The sequence below is a fragment of the Ochotona curzoniae genome, unplaced genomic scaffold (genome assembly GCF_017591425.1).
Source record: "Ochotona curzoniae isolate NIBS_2020 unplaced genomic scaffold, NIBS_Ocur_1.0 scaffold_3223, whole genome shotgun sequence".
Lineage (NCBI taxonomy): Eukaryota > Metazoa > Chordata > Mammalia > Lagomorpha > Ochotonidae > Ochotona > Ochotona curzoniae.
Window position 1 is genome coordinate 15,864,014 of NW_024467108.1, and position 23,400 is coordinate 15,887,413.

The 23,400-nt window shown below is 38.9% G+C and overlaps 1 protein-coding gene across 2 annotated transcripts in view; it reads right to left on the bottom strand.

Moving 5' to 3' along the window:
* The window catches only part of NOX4 (NADPH oxidase 4), a 139,016-nt gene that overhangs the window by 75,264 nt on the left and 40,352 nt on the right, over window positions 1-23,400 (bottom strand). For both annotated transcript variants that reach the window (XM_040963985.1, XM_040963984.1), the window contains exons 7-8: window positions 18,033-18,105; window positions 10,881-10,961 (exon numbers count right to left, since the gene is read on the bottom strand). In XM_040963985.1, the coding sequence (XP_040819919.1) occupies window positions 10,881-10,961; window positions 18,033-18,105 (154 nt within the window). The remainder of the gene's footprint in view (window positions 1-10,880; window positions 10,962-18,032; window positions 18,106-23,400) is intronic.

The window sequence follows — 23,400 nt, forward strand, 5'->3', positions numbered from 1 at the left end:
TCCAGTTTCCTGATAATCCTCTGGGAAATGCAGCCAGCGGCCCAGGTGCAGGAGCCCCTGCTATCCATGTAGAAATCCTGGAAGAAGCATGTGGTTGCTGGCTTCAGCCTTCCTCAGCCTTCCTCAGCCTTGGCAGTGTGGCCATCTAGGGAGCAACTAGCATGGAAAAACATCCCTTCCTCTCTTTCTCCCCCTCCCTTCCTCCCTGTCCCTGCAATTCTGATTTTCAAATAAATAAATAAACCTTAAAAAAACAACAAAAAAGGACTCTTCCATCTGGTTGAATAAACAAAGACCTTGAACTCTTCCCTGCCTTTAAAGTAGATGTCAAAATTTTAGCTAAATGGTATTTAGCTCATTCATACTTGCAGGAAGTGAGCCGTCTTTGACTCACATCATCGCTCTTGCTAAATTCATCATGAGATTTTAACCCCATCCAGAACCTGAACCAAACTTTATCCAAACACACAATACTCAAAAGTCAAGACACAAAAGCTTTTGCCACAATAACCAATTGTCTTGTGAAGTGTGATTTCTTCCCAGGCATTTTCTTTCTAGGCTCTGATATCTGAGTACATTCTTATATTTGGTTTAAAATTTAGTATTTCTATCCCTATAACTGGAAAAAATGAAATCACAATTTAAATTATTAAAATACATAAAAATATGTAGCTTATAGCATAAATGATTTCATGTGCATGGAAATGTTTTGCATATATTCTTTCTACCTCCAATACATATTTACATAGAAGCTATACAACTATAAGGCATCCTTTGGCAGGTAATACTGCATAACTCTAGTCCTAACTCTCATCCTGCTGACAGGAAAATACACCAGCAAATCTAGTAGCTATTAAGTTTATTATGAATAACATAGTTAAATAGTTACTATGCAGAAAAATAACTTTTCTATAAAACAGACACTGTTTATTATTTTGGAAACAAGATGTGGGAAGGAGAATGTGTATTTTATTTAAGAATGACCTAATTCATTCTACAAGGGAAAAATCAAAACAAGCAGGAAATAAAGAATGTTTTGTCTCATAATTAAAACAAAATTTAGTTGCAGAAAAGCACAACCATCAGAACACAAATGTGCCAGTCTGCAATACAAAGTAATTACTGGGGCCTGGCACTGTAGCCTAATGGCTAAAGTCCTCATCTTGTATGAACTGGGATTCCATATAGATGCTGGATCATGTTCTGGCTGCCCCAATTCCTTTCTAGCTCCTGCTTGTGGTCTGGGAAAGCAGTGGAGGATGGCCGGAAGTCTTGGGATCCTGCACTCATGGGGGAGTCCTGGAAGAAGCTTCTGGCTTCTGGCTTTGTGCTGGTTCATCTTTGATGATTATAGCCACTTGGGGAGTGAACCAGAAAATGGAAGATCTTTCTGTCTCTCCTTTCTCTGTATATTTGCCTTTCTAACAAAAATAAATAATACTAAAAAACAAGTAATTATCACTACAAAGCTAATTCCTCAAGGTAAAGTGCTGTGGTTTAATGGGCTAAGCAACTGCTTGAGATACCAGCATCACATATGGTCACCTTTTGAGTTCCAGCAACTCCACTCCCGACCCAGTTCCCTGCTCATGTACCTGCCACTCAGATGGAGGACCCAGATGAATCCCCTGGCTTTAGCTTGGTCCAGTCCCAGCTATTGTGGTCACTCTCAAATATAAAATACATTTTTTAAAATACTAATGCTTTTTATCATAATAATTGTCACCTGGATAATAAGAAAGACAAGAGACAGTAACAAAGTAAGAATCAGGTCAAATTTAAATAAACACACCGATTATTCTTCATTATCACCTACAATGTTTCAAAAAAAAGAAAAATTATACATCCAGCACTTTCCCCACTAAAAGTTACATAATGTAGTTCTACTTATTTTTTTTAAAGATTTATTTTTATTTTTTTTTTATTGAAAAGGCGGATATATACAGAGAGGAGAGACAGAGAGGAAGATCTTCCATTCGATGATTCACTCCCCAAGTGAGCACAACGGCCGATGCTATGCCGATCTGAAGCCAGGAGCCTCTTCCGGGTCTCCCACGCGGGTGCAGGGTCCCAAAGCTTTAGGCCATCCTGGACTGCTTTCCTGGGCCACAGGCAGGGAGCTGAATGGGAAGCGGGGCTGCCGGGATAGAACTGGCACCCATATGGGATCCCGGGCGTGCAAGGCGAGGACCTTAACCACTTGCGCCATCCCACTGGGCCCTAGTTCTATTTATTTTATGAGAGTAAGTGCAAGACGTAAAGGGAACTGGAAATAAAAAATGAATGAGAGATATGTGAAAGGGATTGCATGGATAAAGAGGAGCATAAACCTTCTTACTCTCATAAGTATTTGTGGGTTAATTAGCACATCCCACTGACTTTTTTTCTTTTTCTCTTTTACATTGCAACTCACAGATATGTAATGGCGTTAGAGATAAGGGACACTGGGTCCATCTGCAATTCAACTATAAAATTATGTCTTCTTCGATTTACCTGATGTTTTATACCACGTACAGTTTTATATTTCTTGATAAATGATGTTTTTATGAATTTTTCTACTGCCAGAGAATTTCAAGTAGCTTGCTTTTATTTTTAATGATTTTTTTTTAACCTGAACAACATACCTAAGAGAAAGGGTAGGAATTAGACTAAGAAAGATATCACCTATCTTCTGGTTCATCACCCAAATGCTGGCAAGGGCTGAGGCTGGGCAAGGTCAAAGCCAGACAGCATGAACATCATTTGGTCTCCCAAAAGGGTGTCAAGAACCAGCTACTTGGACCATAACCTGCTGCTTTCCAAGGCATATCACTGGAAGCTGGATCAGAAGCACAGCAGCTGGGACATGAACCTGAAATTTGACATGGGGTGCTTGTGTCTTAAGCGGACCCACCATGCCACATGCCATCCCTCAAAGATGTTTGTATAAATATCTTTTCTATTCAATTACTGTTCTTCCTCTATGCTATCTCTGTTGCTCTTCTTCAGCTGCAAGAGCTGGCATCACTGAATAGCCGGGTAGTGAGCCTTAAAGGGTATAGACAGTTTTCTAAAAAGTGCCTAGGGTTGTTTGCCTCATAAATTCCTCTCACTAACCCAAAAGAGAATGCAATACATGAACGAGCTCTAGGTTACTGGGAAAGATATTTTAGAGCTAGACTTAATCTTGGTCAAAAGGCATAACTTATTTCTGTAATTAATTATACTGACCTAGTTTTTAAAAGTAAATTAGCTAATATAAAGGGAGAGAATTTTCAGCCAATTTTATATATTAAAAATATAGTCATTTCAATGTATACTTTCTAATTTTTTTCTCCCAACAGGTGTGTGAAATACAATTCTTTATCCTCATCCTGTGAATGAGGAAGTCCTATAGAAAACGGTTTTGAGAAGCCCAGCATTGTCCAACACCTGGTAAAGCTTCCGGTTGTGACAGCCTAGCTGCTCTACGTCTGAACCAATTCCCCACTGACAGTCTTAAAAAGCAGGAGAAGATGGCTTGAAAGAAGCTCCTGCATCTTACCTCCTGGCTCTGGCCTCACTTTGGCTCAGAGTTTGCCATTGTGGACATTTATGGAATGAACCAGCAAATAGTACATTCCCTCTCCCCCTCTTCCTGTGTAATTCTGACTTTCAAATAAATAACCATTTTTTTCAAAAAAGATTCATTTTTATTGGAAAGACATATTTATAGAGAAAAGGAGAAAGAGAGAAACATCTTCCATCAGCTGGTTTACTCCTCAAATGGCTGCAAATGCCAGAGCTGAGGAAACCTGAAGCTAGGAGCCAGGAGCTTCTCCAGGGCCTCCTACATGATTGCAGGATCCCAAGGCTTTGAGCCATCTTCCACTGCTTTCCTAGGTCATAGCTTATGGTAAGCTGGGAGCCGGATGGGATGTGCAGCAGCCGGGACATGTACTGGTGTCTATTTGTGATGCCACTACTGGAAGGTGGAGGATTAGCTAGTTAAGTTGTATTGCACAGGCTTCCCAACTCACTTTTTTCTTTAAGAACCCAAATAAATAATCTTAAAGAGGAAAAAAAGCAAACAATATGGATTTGCTCAAGATCGCCTTAGAGAGCATCCAACAATCAATCCTGTTTCTTCTCTATCATAATCCAGGAATTCAAGCAGTTTGTTTCAAATCATTCAAATGCAAAATTTAGCTTAAAACACTAAGCAAATCAAAGAAAATTGCATGGTTACTTGGGATATTTTATTGACCTTGGGATTACATTATCAAATTCACCTCTCACAACTTGAATGTTAACTTGATCTGGCATTTAACTGATGGAGAAAATTTATGGCAAAATTATGTTAGATATTAATGGTTCCTGAGATATGTAGACTTGGTGTTTTTAATATGGTAAATAATGTCTTCTCTCTCTCTCTCTCTCTTTCTTTTTGCTTTTTTTAAAATCAGTTGAAAAATGCATACTCTGAGGATATATATAGAGACAGGCTTTCTTTCCTATGGGATCAGCTTTAGTCTAGAATCCAGCTTCTTTTACTGTTACTTCTCTGTTATATGAAACAATCTTGGGGGAAAAAAGTATCGCAAAAGGATAATTTCATGATTAGCTTTATCTTAAAGCTATTATATTTATAAATATAAACCATAATAGGGTCACATGGTTTTGAAAACATTTATAAAATTGTACCAAAATGAAGGCATTTTCGTGTTAACCTGTAACAGGCAGCATCCAATTTTTCTTTCAGAATCTTAGAATCAATACAATAGGTAACAAATTGAAGTCACAAACAAGTAACAAAATCTTCTTTCTTAGATACATACACGCGCGCACACACACACACACACACACACACAGGAGGTGATTTCAGAAAGTTAGTGCTAAATAGAACTAAAAACCTTACAGGTTAAAAAAAAATTGAAATCCAAAACTTTCTATAATATGTATATCCAAAAAACTTTTTGAAGGCTTCCCTTTCCTAACATACAGAGTTAAGAAGATGCCATAGCTTTTCATTCACACAAATAATTTCACTCATTGGCATACATACACACCAAAAACAAATGAACATATAATCCAATCATCCATGGAAAAAAACAAAAGAAACATATGTTGTAGGGCCATACCTCATTGGTTCAATCCTACCACCTCAGCTACCAGAAAACAGGGTTTGAACAGCCATTTATTTTAATTTACGTCCTGCATTTCCTAATGTGTCCAACAGAGGTGATAGCAATACTAACCATATGTTGCTATGTATGTTAAAACAAAAATTAAGTGTATCTGTGTCCTTCTCACATATCTACACAAAATCTTGAAATAATGAGTGATTTCAATGTTATTTTTGAATGAGTTATAAAATTGTTAAGCTTATCACTATTTCTTTAGGGATAGTTCTCCTTCCATTAGTCTTTTTTTAAAGACTTCTTTGTTTTTATTGCAAAGTCAGATATAGAGAGAGGAGGAGAAACAGAAAGATCATCCATCTGATGGTTCACTCCCCAAGCAGCGGCTACAACAGATGGAGCTGAGCCAGTTTGAAGCCAAGAGTCTCTTCCGGGTCTCCCATTTGGGTTCAGGATCCCAAGGTTTCGGGTCGTTCTCAACTGCTTTCCCAGGCCACAAGCAGGGAACTGGATGGGAAGTGGGGCCGCTGCAATAAGAACTAGCACCTCTATGGGATCCCAGTGCATTCAAGGCGAGGACTTTAGCCACAAGGCTACTGTGATGGGCCCTTCCCCTTGTCTTTATGTGAAAAGAAACTTGTGAAATCATAACCCAGTGGGTTTTTTTAGCCTGTTAAAATGCAAATAGGAGATATAAAATCAGCTAAAGTAATATTATAGCTATCTAGTTTAAATACAGCTTTAGAAGTCTTCAGCTTAGTAATTAAAAATATTTTTGGATGCCATACAACTTTGGTAAGCTTACAAAAGTTGGGGAACCCTTTCAAACAGAGAATGTACAAGTGTGTTATAAATCTCAATAAAAATGTGTATGCATGCCTATCTGTACATCTTTGTGTAGTGTATGAACGCATTTAGACACTTATAGATGCTCTCAGTTTACTCAAACACTCCTAGAAATTAAGAATCCAAGATTAAAACTCCTACTCTACAGGAAGAATGATAAAAATAATGAATATCAGCTAGATAACAATAGTATCAAATCCGTTACAAATAAGGTATTTAGGCACTGAGGTTGTGGCAAAGTGGGAAGGCTATCCCCTGGAACGCCATCATCCCATAGAGGTGCCAGTTCATGCCCAGCAATTCCATTTCTGATCCAGGTCACTTCCAGCTTGGGAAAAGCAGTGGAAGATGGTGCAAGTGCATATACCCCTGATACACATAAGGAAAACCCAGATGGAGTTCCTAGTTTCAGCTTTGCTCAGTCCTGACCATTACAGGTACTTAGGTAGTGGTACAAGAACTCTCTCTCTGCTTCCCTCCCTCCCCGTCTCTTTGTATCTCTATATTTCAAATTATAAGTATATCTTTATGGAATAGAAAAAAAGAAGGAAGGAGGGAAGGAAGGAAGGGAGGGAGGGAGAGAGGGAGTCATCTAAGGAAATGTTAGAACAAGATAGCAAAGGAATATACTTGGCCCATAATACGAACAACCAAATCCTCATTACTACTTCCCGTTATAGGGAACATGTAGTTATTCTCTAAGCAAAGATAGGATGTATAAGGTTCTTGCTCCAAAGAACCTAATGCAGAGTCCCTGTCCAATGCTAGAACTGATTGTTATTCTGCCCATGATCCACACATAAAGCAGTCCTCATTCCTTAATTATATAAATATCTCCTTTCATCTCAAAAGGGTTTCTCTTGATCAGTAAATTATATGGTCACTGTAAATCTAGAAGCAAGGAGGAAAAAATTGGAAACAGAGCTTAATGAAATACAAGGTGACTGTTGTGCTCATTGAGAGAACAAACCAAGAATAAGCCACCAATCCTCTCTCTCACGAATGATAACACACGTGGGAATCAACATGTTTAATTATATAAATACCTGCAATCCCTAATAGTTGTGTAGCTTTAGTTTATTCTTCCTGAGAGTTTAACAGAAATAAAGGGCTTTTAAATCAGCGCAGTAAAGCTACCCTCACAAATATTTGTGTGATGTTGGTTAACTTTTCTAGTCTAATCTAGGAAGCCAATATAATCTGTGTTTCATTAATGTCATCATTGACAAAGGCTGCCCACCGTGTTTAAAGAATAATGTCTTCAGAAACATATACATGGAAAACAATTCATCTTAAATTCCCTTAACACATTATTTGAGTAGAATGTAAAAACTCTAAGTTATCTGCTGCCAACAGGCAGTCCCAAATGGCTGAGAACACTGTGCAAATAAACAATAGAGAAATTACCCATACAATAACAATGGACTCAGAGGTCCAGCAGAGCTGCACATAAAAACATCTACAGCATTAATTAACTCCCATTGCAAGATACATACAGGATCTTCTCCCACTATCTTGTCCAGAATCAAGACATTATAATCTTTCATTTAAATAAAAACGTTAAGTACAACCACTATCAACTGGTGGTGGGTCAGTGGGAGTGTTGCCTAAGGTAAAACTACAGAAGCAAAGGTGCCAAATGACAATGTACTCCCTCACGTCTTTCAACGAAGCAAGTTTAAGCTCCTATATTAAGAGCTATGTGATTTTCCTAGTTCCTCTCCATTATCTCTTTCATCACTAAAGTATTTCAAATGAAAATGAAGAAACACCTAGTTTAATACATGTCTAGAAGAAACAATTTGGGATTACGTTCTTTCAAAAGTCTTTACAACTGAAGTATATCTTATGCAGCACATCCTTTAGAAACACATGTTAAAAATAAGGAGAAAAATTCCCAGGTAGAAGATATAAATCTTAAGGAAAACCTATGTTGCTACAATTCAGTGGATTTTAGAATTTTTGTTACATTAAGTGTTGTCTTTCACATGGACAATCTTTTGATATGCTAAACAGTTTTAACTATATGTTCATCCAATCACCTTGTTGATGAAGAAAGAAAATGTGGGTTCTTCAACAGTTCTATGTCTTATTAAACAAAGGAAAATTGGAGGCAGGAACTTGCATAGCAGATGAGACTCTGCTTGAATCACCTGTGTCCCTGTCAGAATGCTTGAGTTCAAGTACAAATTTCACTTTGACTTACAGCTTCGTACAAATGTGTAGGCTGACAGGAAGCAGGTGCCTGTTAAGTGCTGGCGTCTGAGTCTCTCCCCCAAGATCCCTGAACTGGGAGCTCCTGATGTCAACCGGGCACTGAAGAAGCAAGCCCTCAGATAACAGACACAAATCTTCTCTCATTGCTTCTCATTTCTCTCCTCCCTCCCTGGCCTCCACACTCTCTCCTTTTAAATAAATAAAATAAATCTTTTTAATTTAAAAGGTAAAATCTCTTGACATTAAAAAGAAAACTACAGAGACAGGAACTTGATTCAGCTATCCCTTAAGTTGCCTTCCAAACCTAATACCCTAGAGAAAAAGTCAATCGTATCCACGTGAAACAACTGCTTTGCTTATGTGAAATAAACTAGTCAACAATTCAAATTACTTGAGGCCTAAAATACTATAAAATTTCTAGCTCAATTGAGCCTTCAACTCTCTAAATGATTAGAATATTTGAAAATAAAATGCTTACATTTACAATATATACAACATAAATATCCTTGCTCCAGTTTTTGTATTAAATTATCTATACTGGGACACAGGAGATCGTAATATATTGCTCTTCTACACCTTACAGCACTTAGCACATTGATGGAGGAATAAATGCCAGTCAATGGTGCTTTTTCGCTCCAACCTAATAATACCATGTAGCAGAAATCTCACTGCAACTCCAGAAAGGTGTCCTTGGACAAGTACACTTCACTTATACAACACAACATGAGAGAAATAAATAAACTATTCATTTCAAAAATAAAGATACATATAAGTTCCAAATACCAGCACAAGAAAAATCAAACAAACTTACTAGAATACATATTTTTTTTCAAAAACAGGATTTTCCATTTTGAGCAAGTGGGAAAATCAGTAGTATTTTATTCTTATACCATAAGCATATTCTAAGTTACTTTATTCAAAATTTCACAGAAAAAAAACTGTGCAACATAAAATGCTTTTTATGTTTTACATGTGTTGCATATTTACTTAAATGTTAGAACTGTTTTTTATTTGATGCAATAGGTTAATTATAGATAACTGCTACTATTAATACCTTATTATCTGTGTAACATCATCTGCCTATGACTCAGTTGTAAAAAAAAAAAAAGGCCAAAGTTAAATATGCCTTTTTTCCTCAAAAATAGAATTTTCAATATAATTTTAAAGCATTAAATGTCTGAACCAAATCTGAAAAAAAAGGCTTTTTAAGATTGCAAAGAAACAACTATTTTTAAAGTTAGTTTAGTGAAACACAAGACAAAGGAATGTATAATTATTTATCAAATAAATGATGCTCTTTTATTTGATCCAGGGATTATGATCCCAAATAAGTCAACATAATGACCTTTAAAAAAATATTAAGATCAAATTTTTGGAAGTACAAATTACTCCAAAAAGACATAGCAATTAGGTAATAACCAGCCGTTTCCAAGTCACAACGCCTATGTTTGAATTGAGAATTTATCGATTCAATTTCAGCAACTCATTTTCCTATGGGGAAACAGAGTTGATTAAGCTATTTTTAAATCTTGTTTTTTTTTTTTCATTTGTCTGTTTGTTTATATATTTGAAAGGCAGAGTTACAAAGAAAGGATAGACACAGACTGAAGGAAAAAACTAAAAATGTGTCTTAACTTACTTCTAAACGCCCTATCATCAGGAATATTTCAGGCTAAGTAGGAAGTGCCAGTAGTGTTACCAGGCAACATTATCTAGTATTGGTCATACGCATCTGTATTAGGAGGGCTGTGAATGAATTCACAAACCTTTGGTTCAGTGTGCTTGGACCTGGGTTGGTACCAAAACATTGTTCCTTGTGGAGTTTGAGCGTTATCCAAGGCAAGGTAGTCCAGGCCTACCCAGAGTCCCTTTACCTTACACCTCACAAGTTGTTACATGGACAATGAGGAAGAGAAAGAGGAAGAAAATGTCCCTAGCAACAAAAGCGAGTCCTACTGAAGAATCAGGCATTATCCTGTTGATTCAGTTGTCTCTTATTCTGCTAATCCAAGCAATCCTATTCCAGATAACAGCCTATAATAAGAGTCATCAGAGTGTGACAAAAGCAAGTAACAGATTATAAAATTATATGAAAATGAAACAACCAAGCCTGTTGCTTATGATCACAAAGACATATACATTCACATAAATATATTATTCTCTCCCTATCACCATGGATTATTTCAGATACCATCTTCTGAGCATACTGTTTCAGTACACATAATTTGAGAATACTGTGTCCTGTAACAAATGTAGGATACTCCCTTTTCTCCCCATTGTGATTTTTTTTGGCATCTCTGACATTTTGTATTTGGTCACTACTACATTTTGACTTTCTTTGCAATTACTGTCAGGTCTAAAATTTTAAACTAAAAATTGGTACCTACAATTTCACAAATTCTTCAAAAGCAGGACAGTTTCTGAAAAATGAGACACTAAAGTGTCTTCTTGAATTGCTTCACTATTTACTCATTTGCTTTTAGAGGGTACCAGACTATATCTCTAGGGAACTTTCAAACCCAGTCTCCTGGAAAAAGTAACTCTGGCTATCACTTTTAATATTCTTTTGTAGATGTTTCATTAAATCGCCATGCTATTTTTTTGCACTGCTAACACCATCCTCAATTCCAAATCACCAGACACTTTACCACTTCCCATGAAAATGACTCTATACTTTTCTTCCATGCTTTTCTTTTTAAATACAGTTTTGGAACTTACCCCGACACATGCAACAACAGCAGCATGTAGAAGACAAAGAAGAGGTTATGAGTGTACCAGAAGATGTCATAGTTAGAAACTCTGAAAAACAAATTTGTTGAATGCTTCTTCACATTATATCCCACTAAAAAAACTCAATGTATTATTTTCACAATTTAAGAAAGCTAAAATATGAATTCACCCGAGATTTATCAATATCAAAATATTCACATATCAGGTGCACGCAGACTAGGCAAAATTATAAATAACATTTGATCATGTTGTGGAATATTTCAGATAAATTCTCAATGGAAAGAATCAAAATAATTGGTTTACGTTCAAGTTATGCTGTGAGAGTAAGAAGTGGGTAGTAGTCTGCTAATTTGTTCTTCTGATGTCATCTTTACCAACACTCTTGATTTTCAAATGATTTCTAACATGTAAACCCATAGACTTACTTTGGAACTACGTAAAGGAAAAGTAAATTGAGAGAGATAAAAATAACTGATGCCCGAATGTGTACACTCTTGCTTAGAGAGTGTAACTTGACAATTATTCTTGGTGGCTTTTGCTCCAAGTGCACAGTCTGAAAAGAAAGGGCACACTAAGCAATCTGTAGCTCTTCCCAGCTATAACTTTCTTATATGCAGGGGGGATGTTGTTTGGATTATGGAGGTGGAGAGCAGGACTTTGCAAATGCTTCCCGAGGGACTCTGAAACCTCCTCTAGAAGTCTATTAGACCTCCAAAGTGAGGCAAGGACCAATATGATCGTTTACAAAATGACCTGATAATCTCAGTGCATTCATTTCTGTACTGTTGTTTTAAAATAAAAATTACTTGAAGTAAAATTGATTAACCTTAGGTTACAATACTTACAAAGCTTGTAATAAATATTTCTCATTGCTTTATAAAGGAATGCTAACCAATTATAAACTTAACAATAAAGTACACTTGTCTATTACAATCAACTCAGGCCTCACTATATAAGTTCTCATTACTTTTAAGTAGGATTGAGTATTATTTCATATTATGTTACTCTTAATTTTTCTGCAGCTTATTAGCTCACATTTATTATCCATTTCCCAAAAATGTCTTTCTTAACAGACAGAAGTAAAATATTACCATTTTAAGAACATATTGATTCCATATTATTATAGTATTTTCCCAATATAATATTTGTCAGTTTTCCTAATATACTCATATGTAAATATGCAGACTCTTTTGCTACTTATAGAAAGTCAAATATTCCTTACATGATTCTTTATCCATCTTGAGGCTTGATAAATACTCATATAAGTTTTATCCTATTTTTTTTTATTTAACTCGAAACAAACATGAAAGAATGAGATATAGAGACAGAAAGAGATTTCCTATGTGTTGGTTTATCCCTAATCGCCTGTGAGAGTGGAGCTGGCTTCCACTCATGACAAGAGTGTGGAACTCAATCAGAAGGCCCTAGTGGCAAGGACTCAAGTACATAAACCATCCTCTGCTGCCTCCTGGGGAGAACTCTTACCAAGTAGTTGCAAGGGGAAGCAGAACCAGGATTCAAACACAGGATACAGGAATATTCACTTAAAAACCCTGCATCCTAGACAGACACCCAACAATATCCATTTGGGACGGTAGGAGGAGATGGTTGGATGAAAGTAGGTTGCAACACCTGTTGGCAAGTATATGATCAGAAGGGTATTTGGGACAGACTGGGCTAGTATGCCATACATACTGGCAAGCCAGGGTAGGGGGTGGGCCTGGTTGGGGTTACTGTGGGCCGCCCTGACTGGGCTGCAACTCCTACTGGTACGTGCAAGGGACAAGTGCGTCCAGGGCGGAACCAGGCGGGACTGCAAGAGGACACGGGTGGAGACAGAACCGACCCAGCAACTGCAACCACCAGCTGATTGGGGCAATGGACTGTGCCGGACCCTATACTACTAGAACATGCAGGAATTTGGACTGGGAATTCCTCAAAATTTCTTCGAGGATCTCCCCATTCGAGACACCGGACTCAGAGTCCTAACCAAGGAAAGACAGAACAAGTCAAGCAACAACCTCAGCTATCTGTTGGCAGCAAAATACTGGGCAAATGGAGACTCTAGAAGGGACTGTGTCAATCAATGGACTCTTCAACGACCACATTGTGTTTGGAGTGGCGAGACTGGCAGCGACCCATGAATGGTGAACTATTGGAACCACTTGATTGAGTATCTCAGAGCATGCCCCACATCCGGGACTTAGGGTGGGTGGGAAACTGGGTGGGGCTTCTCCCTCTATATCCCCCTTTAGGCCTTGAACCTTTTTTACCCTAATTAAATTTGTAAGGATTGTCAAAATTAAAAAAATAAAATTAAAAAAAAAAACCCTGCATTTTAATTCTTGCCTCAAATGCCTAGCCACTTCAAACTTTATCTAAAATTTCATTTAGTCTTACTTTTCTCATAAACTTATAAGAGCAACTTTATTTCATTTTGAAAAAGATTAATTTGTTTGTTTATTGCAAAGTCAGATATACAGAGAGGAGGAGAGACAGAGAGGAAGATCTTTCATCTGATGATTCACTTCCCAAGAGACTGCAATGGCCAGAGCTGAGCCAATCCAAAGCCAGGAGCCCAGAGCTTCCTCCAGGTCTCCCACACAGGGCAGGATCCCAAGATTTTGGGCTGTCCTCCACTGCTTTCGTAGGCCACAGGCAGGGAGCTGGATAAGAAGCAAGGTCACTGGAATTAGAATCGGGAACCAAATGGGATCCTGGCATGTTCAACTGCTAGGTCACTGTGTGGGCCCAAGAGCAACTTTAATATTTAGCAAGTTCTTATATATAGAAAGGCCTTTCAGAGGATTATGTATGGACTCTGAGCTTTGGTTTAGTAGGCTTGGCATTGTTTTCAAGGAAGACTTACCCTCTTAAAGTTACTGAAACATAATTATTTTAATATTCAGTGAGGTATAACTTTCTTTTCTACTCTTTCGCATCATGTACTTAGATAACAAAATAATCCATGTGAATTTTAACTAAAATGCAACAAATCCCCCCTGCCCAAAAAAAAAAAAAATCAAGGAAGAACCACCATTTTATACTACACTATGGGGCCTAATTTATTCAAACCTCTACACATTTGTATCATTGAATTTAGGTGAGTTTTTTTCTTTATACAACTTTTAATTTCTAATTGTTTACTTCTATGAATTTTGCAGTCTACTCTATTTGTGATATATTTTTTCAATATATTTTTATTTTGAATTTTAAATTATGTGGTACAATTTCGCATAGGCTGGGATTTCCACCCAAACTCCCACCCGCAACAGATTTTTCCCATTGAGAGATTTTCCCCACTTTACATGAGTGATATATTTTTATCTTGCACATTTTCAAAGTGATTATAGCAAGTATGGAGAAACGCAATTGTTTTATATTTAATTGTTCATTAATTTATCTAGCATTAATAATGACTTTTATCATAATTCCTATGAATTTTCTCGGTAGGCAATGCATATATTTTTCTGGAAACAAATTTGCTTCTGCATTTTAAAAATAATTTCAAATGTTTTAGTTCTTACCATTTGCAAAATAATGAGAATTATACATATATACATCACCTTGGTTTTCCATGATTTTCTCAGAAATATAAACAGTATGTCACTACAAATTATGTTTTAATTCTGGCTTTATTTATGATTTATTTATTTGTATTGGATATACAGAGAGCAGGAGAGAAAGAGAGGAAGATCTTAAGTTCAGTGATTCACTCCCCAAGAGGCTGCAATTGCTGGAGTTGAGCTGAGCCAGAGCCAGGAGCCCAGAGCCTCTTCCGGGTCTCTCACATGGATGCAAAGTCCCAAGGCTGGGCCATCATTTACTGCTTTCCCAGGTCACAAGCAGGGAGCTGGATGGGAAGCAGGACTGCCAGGATTAGAACCAACACCCATATGGGATCCTAGCACGTGCAAGGCAAGGGATTTAGCTGGTAGGCTACAATACTCGGCCCAATTCTGGCTTTTATATTTTTAATTCTATACATGAATTAATTTTTAAGATTCCTTTAATTATTTAAAAGGCAGAGTAACATAAAGGGAGAGATAAAAAGAAATCTTCCACCTGCTGTTTTTTTTTATTTTTATTGGAAAGTCAGATATACAGAGAGGAGGAGAGACAGTGAGAAAGATCTTCCGTCCGATGATTCACTCCCCAAGTGAGTACAATTGCCGATACTATGCTGATCCGAAGCCAGGAGCCAGGAACTTCTTTCTTCCGGGTCTCCCACACGGGCGCAGAGTCCCAAGGCCTTGGACGATCCTCCACTGCTTTCCCAGGCCACAAGCAAGGAGCCAGATGGGAAGTGGAGCCACCGGGATTAGAACCGGCGCCCATATGGGATCCTGATGCGTTCAAGGCAAGGACTTTAGCTGCTAGGCCATGCCGCCGGCCCCATCTGTTGTTTCATTCCCCAAAATGGTCACAACAATTGGACCTGGGCCAGGCAAAAGTCAGAAATTTCTTCTTGATTTTCCAAATGATTGGTACAGGCCCACGTACTTTCTGGGCCCTTGGCAGGAAGCTGCAATGGAAGCAGAGTAGCCAGGATCTGAACTGGCTTGCTGATTTGGATATCAGCATTACAAGCAGCCTACTGGTTACTACAGGGGAAAGAATTTAAGTTCTAGATTGTTTACTTCAATGAAGTTTCATAATTAGTAACTATCATTTTAACATTTATGGTTATGAGAAAATATTGTGCTCCTGTTATGTGTTGATTGAATGTACTAACTATGTTAATAGAATGGTCCAGATTATATCACTCTTAAATTCCCCTATCAGTAGCATTGCATGCCACCTGTGGGATAACCTGCAAGTACCTGCTTGTGAATGATAAGGAAGAGAGTGGGCCACATCTCATTGGGTCACAGAACACACTGAAACACAAGATAGCCAGATCTGAGAGCAGATTATGTAGGGGATTTGCGGTCTCCCCTCTGTGGGACAGTAGCACTTACAGCTTTGTGTGAGAGCTGGGGGTAGTGATGCTAAAGCCAGGCTGGATTATGGAAATCACCTGACTCTCACAGGAGCTGGAGCTGCGAGGAGGCTGGGCTAAGCCAGGCTGCAGCATCAACAGGAATGCAAAGGCCAAGACCAAGGAAAGATCATGCCAAGGAGGACTGTAGTACCCACTCACACACATGAGATCCAGGGCTGGGAGTAGGCCTGGTAAGAGAACTTGGGGGAAATTCCCTACTAGGCCACAGCTTCCACTGGGAAATCCAAGAGCTGGGGCTCTCAGTCAGCCAGGTCAAACAAGGCTGCAGCACTCAACAGCGTTTGTGTGATCTGGGTCTGGGGGCAGGCCAGGCTGGACCAGGCAACAGTACCTGCTGGCATTAATGACAATAAGGACAGGAAACAGGATACACCTAACTGGATTAGACAGAAAACCTGCCAGTAAGAGCTGAGACTGTGCAGGTCATGAGACTGTGGGCAGGTTAAACCAGACTGGGTTGAAGCACCTGCCAGCATGTGCAATATCTGGGGCTAGGCTTGGGCCTGGTAAGAGAACTATGGGCCTGATAGGAGAATCAAGCCTAAGGCCATTCCAGGGGAAGCATCTTGGGGGACTCACCAACAAGATTGGTGGACTCAGGGCCCGGTGCGGTGGCCTACGAGGCTAAAATCTTTACCTTGAATGTACCAGGATCCCATATGGGCATTGGTTCTAATCCTGGCAGCCCCGCTTCCCATCCACCTCCCTGCTTGTGGCCTTGGAAAGCAGTGGAGGACAGCCCAACGCTTTGGGATCCTGCACCTGGGTGGGAGACCTGGAAGAAGTTCCTGACTCCTGGTTTCAGCATGGCGCAGCATCGGCTTTTGTGGTCCCTGCCTCTGCTCCTTTCTATATATCTGACTTTGCAATTAAAATAGATAAACCTTTAAAAAAAATTAGAGGACTCAAACCCCAGCCATGGGAAAAATCTCAAGATAAAATGGTCTGACCTTGGAGTGCATGTGCCAGGACTGGGCCTCCTCCATTGCTGATGTCTGTGCAATGGACAGCATACCCAGATGCACATGGAAGACATGGAACCAGCTTATTTAAACCCAGCAGAGGATGTCAGGTGCCTCATCAGGAGAAGGAAAGCAGAACTGGTTGAACCATGGTACTGGCCAAACTCTGCAGCAAGTGTCTGGATCTGTGCATGCACTAAGGTGGATTTGGTCAGCCAGGACTTTGGAAAGATTTCCTCAACCCTGGTGCAATGAAGCAGATGGCATCTTAAAACTATCAAAACCATTCAAGGAATACCCTTGGAACACTGTTTCCCCCAAGGGAGTCCCTAATGCATCATCAAATGACTGCTCCTTACCCTGGTTGCTGGTGTAGTTCGATAACAAGGAGCAGCTCCTGGAGAGGCAGGAAAGTTGAACCATTTGGCCCACCCATCTTTTACCATACCTCTACCCCACCCCACCCTAGTCAGAGCCCTTCATGGGCATGCATCCCTTACAGCTATGTGCATTCTATTACAAACAAAATAAATGAAAAAGAAATGTTTTTTTTCTGCCCTTTTAAAACAGTTGAATCAGAAACACCACTTTACAAATATTCTGATAATTAACGTACATTCCTTAGGACAGGAAAAGTTACTAAGGGTAATATAAAGCTAAAACTGGAAAATCCAACTACAAGAACCTATACAAATGTAATTGTATACAATTATAAAGGAAGATTTCAGTCAGCTATTTCCAGAACTTTGTTTAGAACAGTGTTAAATTATAGCAACAATAAATACTCTTCAGGAAATTTACAATAAAATAATTTTCAGTCCTTTATTTCTAGGAGTTTCAAAATCCCTAAATATGCACATTCTCTTATTCCATAAAAGAATGTGATCCTGAATAACTGATATTCCCATAGTCATCAAATGAAGTCTCCAAACACAATTCCTCATCAACCCAGAAAAAAAAGAAATATAGGGATTTTCTTTTAAAAGTATATACAATATTATATATGGTTTTATATATATATACATATCATATGTATATCACATATCTAGTTACAATACACAGGCTAAACACTTAAATGAGTGCAGACTTTTCTATATGTGAAAATGAAGATAACTGAAGGAAAATCTCGAGAATCCGAGTGGTAAACATCAAGATGGTAACTGCGACACTTACCTTATGGCATAGGTAGAAGCTGTCACCATGAGGAACAGCACCATTACCATGCAGACTCCTGTCAGGCCAGGAACTATTAAAATGAACATAAATACATTTTAACTTAAGTCATACTGAGAAAAAGTGTCAAAAAGTATGACTTTAAAACTCAAAGTGCTACACTGTTCAGTGGGAAACCTAATTTAAGTAGCATATCTGCATGCATTTGCTCTCCAAACAAGGGGAGACTTTTTAAAGTCAACAGTTTCCGAGTACTTTAGTCACAGTTTTTTTCTTTAGCAGAAGAGACCATTTTGGCATTCCAAAATATTGCATTTAGAATAGCAAACATATGTAAGCATATGCTATACACCAAATGCCAGTAATCAATACAATGGGTAGAGTTAAGCTTCAGCAGATTGTTGGTTGTACATGCCCTGTTACTCAATCCCCTTAGATGCGACAGGCAACTCCTTTAACTTCAACTTCAAATAACTGCTTTTCAAATTTTTTTATAAGATTTTATTTATTTTATTGGAAAGGCAGATAGACTGAGAGGAGGGCAAACAGAGGAAAATTTCCATCCCATGGTTCACTCCCGAAGTGGCCGCAACGGCTGGAGCTGAGCCAATCTGAAGCCAAGAGCCAGGAACTTCTTCCAGCTCTCCCATGCGGGTGCGGGGTCCCAAAGCTGTGGCCATCCTTGACTGCTTTCCCAAGCTACAAGCAGGGAGCTGGATGGGAAGCCGGACTGCTGGGATTAGAACCATCGCTCACAAGGGATCCTGGCACATTCCAGGAGAGGACTTTAGCCACAAGGCTAGGCTATCACGCCAGGCCCTGCTTTTCAACTTTATTATCTTGAATAATTTTAAGGAGAAATCATATAAAAACCGAAAAGTTAAAAAATAGCAATAAAATATAGAAAAAAAGTATAATTTGAGGAAAAGGTGCAGGCTTGATTTTTTTATTTGGTGAGAGTTTACTTATTTAAAAGGTGAAGTGACAAAGAAAGGGAGACCAGAGACAGAAACAGATCTTCTAGCTGCTGTTTACATCCCCAGATGTTGGCAGCAGGTAAGCTGAGAAAAGCCAAAGCCGGGAACTCCTTCTGGGTCTCCAACGCAGGGAATAGGGGCTTGAGTCCTGGGGCCATCTACTGCTTTACCAGGCACAGTAGCAGATAGCTGGATAGGAAACAGCCCAGGACTCAAACTGGTACTCAGTTAAGGGCTGATGTTTTAAGAACATTTACATAATTTTGTGAGTTTCTTCAGTTACAAGTCAATAAATCTGAAGGGGAAAAGAGAAAAGGTTGATACCTCTGGTTGAATGTGACTTAGAACAATACAAAAGACTTTTATTTGAACAACTGAATAAATAAATGTTTTAGCCATCTCAGATGGTAAAAATAGTAAGAAAGTTCTAGTTAAAGTGACCTGGATAGTAACTATATCAGTTCTTTATTAATGTATTAATATGTCTACATTCAAATGCTCTTGCTAGAAACATAGATTTATTTTACTTGAGTTACAGAGAGAGAAGGAGGCAGACAGAGAGAGCAATCTCTCTCCCCATGGCCACATGAGCAGGCTGAGCCAGGGAAAAGCCTGGAGCCAGGAGCTTCATCTTGATCTTCAATGCAGTTGCAGAGACCCGAGCACTTGGACTCTTCTCTGCTACTTTCCCTGGCACATTAAGCAAGGAGCAGGATAGGAAGTGGAGAGGCTGGAACCAGAAGTAGAGCCCATCAAGGAGGCTGGTCCTGCAGGTAGCATCTTAATTCAATAGGCCACAGCATCAGACACTCTGCATCTTTTTTGTTTGGTGAGTTACTTCATTTTTCTGAAATAACTAGAGAACTAGACAGCAACAATGAGAACTTCTGGTTGCGAATCCCATTCCTCAGTTGACTGCAATAGCCAGGGCTGAGCCAGGACGAAGACTGGAGGCAGACGTTTTATATAGGACTCATACATGGGTGTAAGGACCCAAACAATTGTCCATCATCTGCTGCATTTCCCATGCCATTAGCAATAAGATGGAGCAGAAGTGGGTAAATGGAACAGCCAGGACATGAACTGGGGTCCAGATGAGATGCTAGAGGCATGAGCACCAGCTTTATCCTCTATACCACAACTCTTGTCCTATCCTATTTTATTCTGAGCATGCCAAGTTACACTATGGAATATGGAAAACTCAACTCATTGGAAGAACACCTGAAAAACTGATTATGGTTACAATACAGTCATACTTTCAAAAGGTATAATTTGCTTCTAACGCCTCAAAATATTAATTGCACCATCAAAACTCCCGTATCTGTTCTAGGAGGTCCTAGAGCACATTAGTGTATAAAACTCTCTGGGTGGTTGTAGCAATATTTTGCTTCAGTCCTCCTTGGCTCAGGCTTCACATCGGTCGGATTTTACAATAGGCTTCAGTCTGTCCAGTGGGTGACCTCACCTTATAAAGACAGACCAGATCCTGGGCCTGGTGCAATGACTCAGTGGCTAAGTCCTCACCTTGCATGAACCAGGATCCCATATGGGTACCAGTTCCTGTTCTGGCTACTCCACTTCCCATCCAGCTCCTTGCTTGTGGCCTAGGAAAGCAATCTAGGATGACCCAAAGCCTTGGGACTCTGCACCCTCATGGGAGAAGAAGCTCCTAGTTCCTGGCTTTGGATCAGCTCACCTCCTGCCACTGCAAACACTTGGGGAGTGAACCAGTGGAAGGGAGATCTTTTTCTCTGTCTCTCCTTCTCTTTGTAAGTCTGACTCTTGAAAGAAAAAAAGGAAACAACTAAATCTTAGAAAAGAGAGAGAGCAAGAACCAAGGTCCTTAACTATCTTCTGGCTATTTATAGGAACAAGATCAGGAAGGAAGCATGCCTGCCTCTGGTAAGGTCACTGCCATCAGCAGGAGTAGATGTTTGGAATGCCAGCATCTAGGCCTGGTTGCCATAAAGACAAAGAGATAGGCAATCACAGCCCTTTGTTCATGAAGGGTCATTCACTTAACACCAGCCTTTGCACACCCAGGAATACAGCAACTAAAACAATTAATCAATTAATAATGGTTGTTGTAACCTGCAAATTAATTTCAGATTCCCATGTTTACATAATCTTTGATTTGTACACAGAGAATAAAAATGGACTAAGGGAGTAGCTCTGGACTCTTGTGCCTGGCTCATGTACCACAAGTCAACCCTCATCCCTGTTGTTTTTTTATCTTTCATTATTCATACTTAATTCTTCCCATTTTAATTAATTCTTTCAATGCCCGACTCTTGGCCTTGTACCTTGCAGAACTGTTGCACGTTGGCATGCAAAAGGAGGTACCTAGGGCAAGAAATTCATTTAAACTAGAAAAGCTATTTGACCAGGGAACTACTTTTAGAACAGAATATGTAAAATATATTAGAAGACTTAGAGGGTATAGAACAGATGACTTTAGATGCAGAAAACCAGGCTGGCATATATTCTCATATAGTCTGGGATTAGTGTACCTTTAATAAAGTTACCTCTTATTTAAAGTGTTAATACTTTTCTTTTTCCAAAAGCACAAAAAGACTGTGTAAATTAGGGGGTTTAAGATCAATGAAGAATAAATCACCTTAGTAATAATAAAGGAAGACTTACTATAACTACCCAAGGGGGAAAAAAACTGAAGATATTCATAAAGCCACAAGTTAATCTTGCTAGCAGTAAGCAAGCTAATCTTTACCTGCAATATTAGGGACATGAAAATGTTAGACAATATAGAGATATGTATCCAGTATCCAATAAGAATCCATCACATAGCTTTTACTCATTAAGTGAGCTGTTTGTAGGTAATGTATGATTAAATGCTAAAGATGAAATAAATCCTGCTCTACAAGAACTATCCAGTGGGAAAGACATATTAAGAGGTAAGTGTTCTTGGATAACAGTTTAGCTAAATCACAAGATGTTTGCCTCTCTTCAGTATTTAGGAAGCATGGGCTAAAAATTACTAGACTAGTTCAATCTCGTTGAGCAAAGAAACCTACCAAATTACATGACTTTTCCTATAAACTCTGTAGGCTCTCTAAATTATGCAGCCAATTTTAGTATTTTTTTCCTCTGAAAACACATTCTTGTAACACACCAGACTAGGCCACCAATTGGGATGCTCAAATCACATAACGGAATGCCTGATTCTAGTCCTGCTGCTACATGCTGCAGACCCAGTTTCCAGCTATGTTCCTGGGAATGGTCCAAATAACAGAGTTCCTGTCACGCGCACAGGAGACCTGGGGAAGTGTCTGACTCCTGACTTGAGCCTGGTCCATTCCTGACAGTTGAGAGTATTTGGGGAGTGAACTTGCAAATGGAATCTGTCTCTCCCACTCTTTGTTATTCGGCCTTTCATGTAAACAGTTCTTTAAAACCTTAAATGCATGTATATTTATTCTTACTGTCTTTTATCTGAACATATCAGAGTCAGTGAATACTAGTCTTCAAATAATTTTAGAGCAGTCATTGTGGTGCAGCAAGTTAAACCTGCCACTGGAGATGACACCATCCTAATCAAAGTACTAATTTGATTTCTGGCTGCTCTGCTTCTAGTACAGCTTCCTGAGAATACACCTGGCAAAGAAGCAGACAATGACCAAAAGTCTCAGTCCTGGCCACCCCTGTGGGAACCCAGGACAATATTCCTGACTGCTGACTTTGGCCTCAGTAAGCCTTGACCGTTAGTGTCATATGTGGAGTGTACCAGGAGACTGAAAATCTATTTCTCCTCTCTCTTTCCTCATGTGTGTGTTTGTCTCCTATGTCACTCTGCCTGTCCAACCAATCATTAAGATTAATCTTTAAAAACAATTTCCATAAGCTGCCACTTTTAAATGAAATTGAGCTATCATTTCACAATACTCAAATATAATCATAAATACAACCTCTTTTATATATAATCCTATTTTTCTAATACAATTGGAAACATGATCATATTTTGATGCAGGCTTTTCTAATTTTTTTAAAGACTTTTATTTGAAAGTTAGATTTACAGAGAGAAGGAAAGACAAACAGAAAGATCTTCCATTCACTGGTTTATTCCTCAAGTGGCCACAATGGCTGGAGCTGAGTAAATCTGAAGTCAGGAAGTACGAGTTTCTTCTAGGTCGCACATATGGGTACAAGGTCCTACAAATTTGGGTCATTCTCCACTGCTTTCCTCGGCCACAGCAGAGAGAATGGATGGCAAGTGGAGCAGCTGGGACATGAGAAAGCACCTATATGGGATTCAAGTGCTTGCAAGGGGAGGATTAGCCAATTGAGACACTGCGCTCGATCCAGGCTTTTCTAAATTAAACTGGATATTGTGCATTTTATGCAAGTTGTGTGGATACAACATTTTAAACGAATAC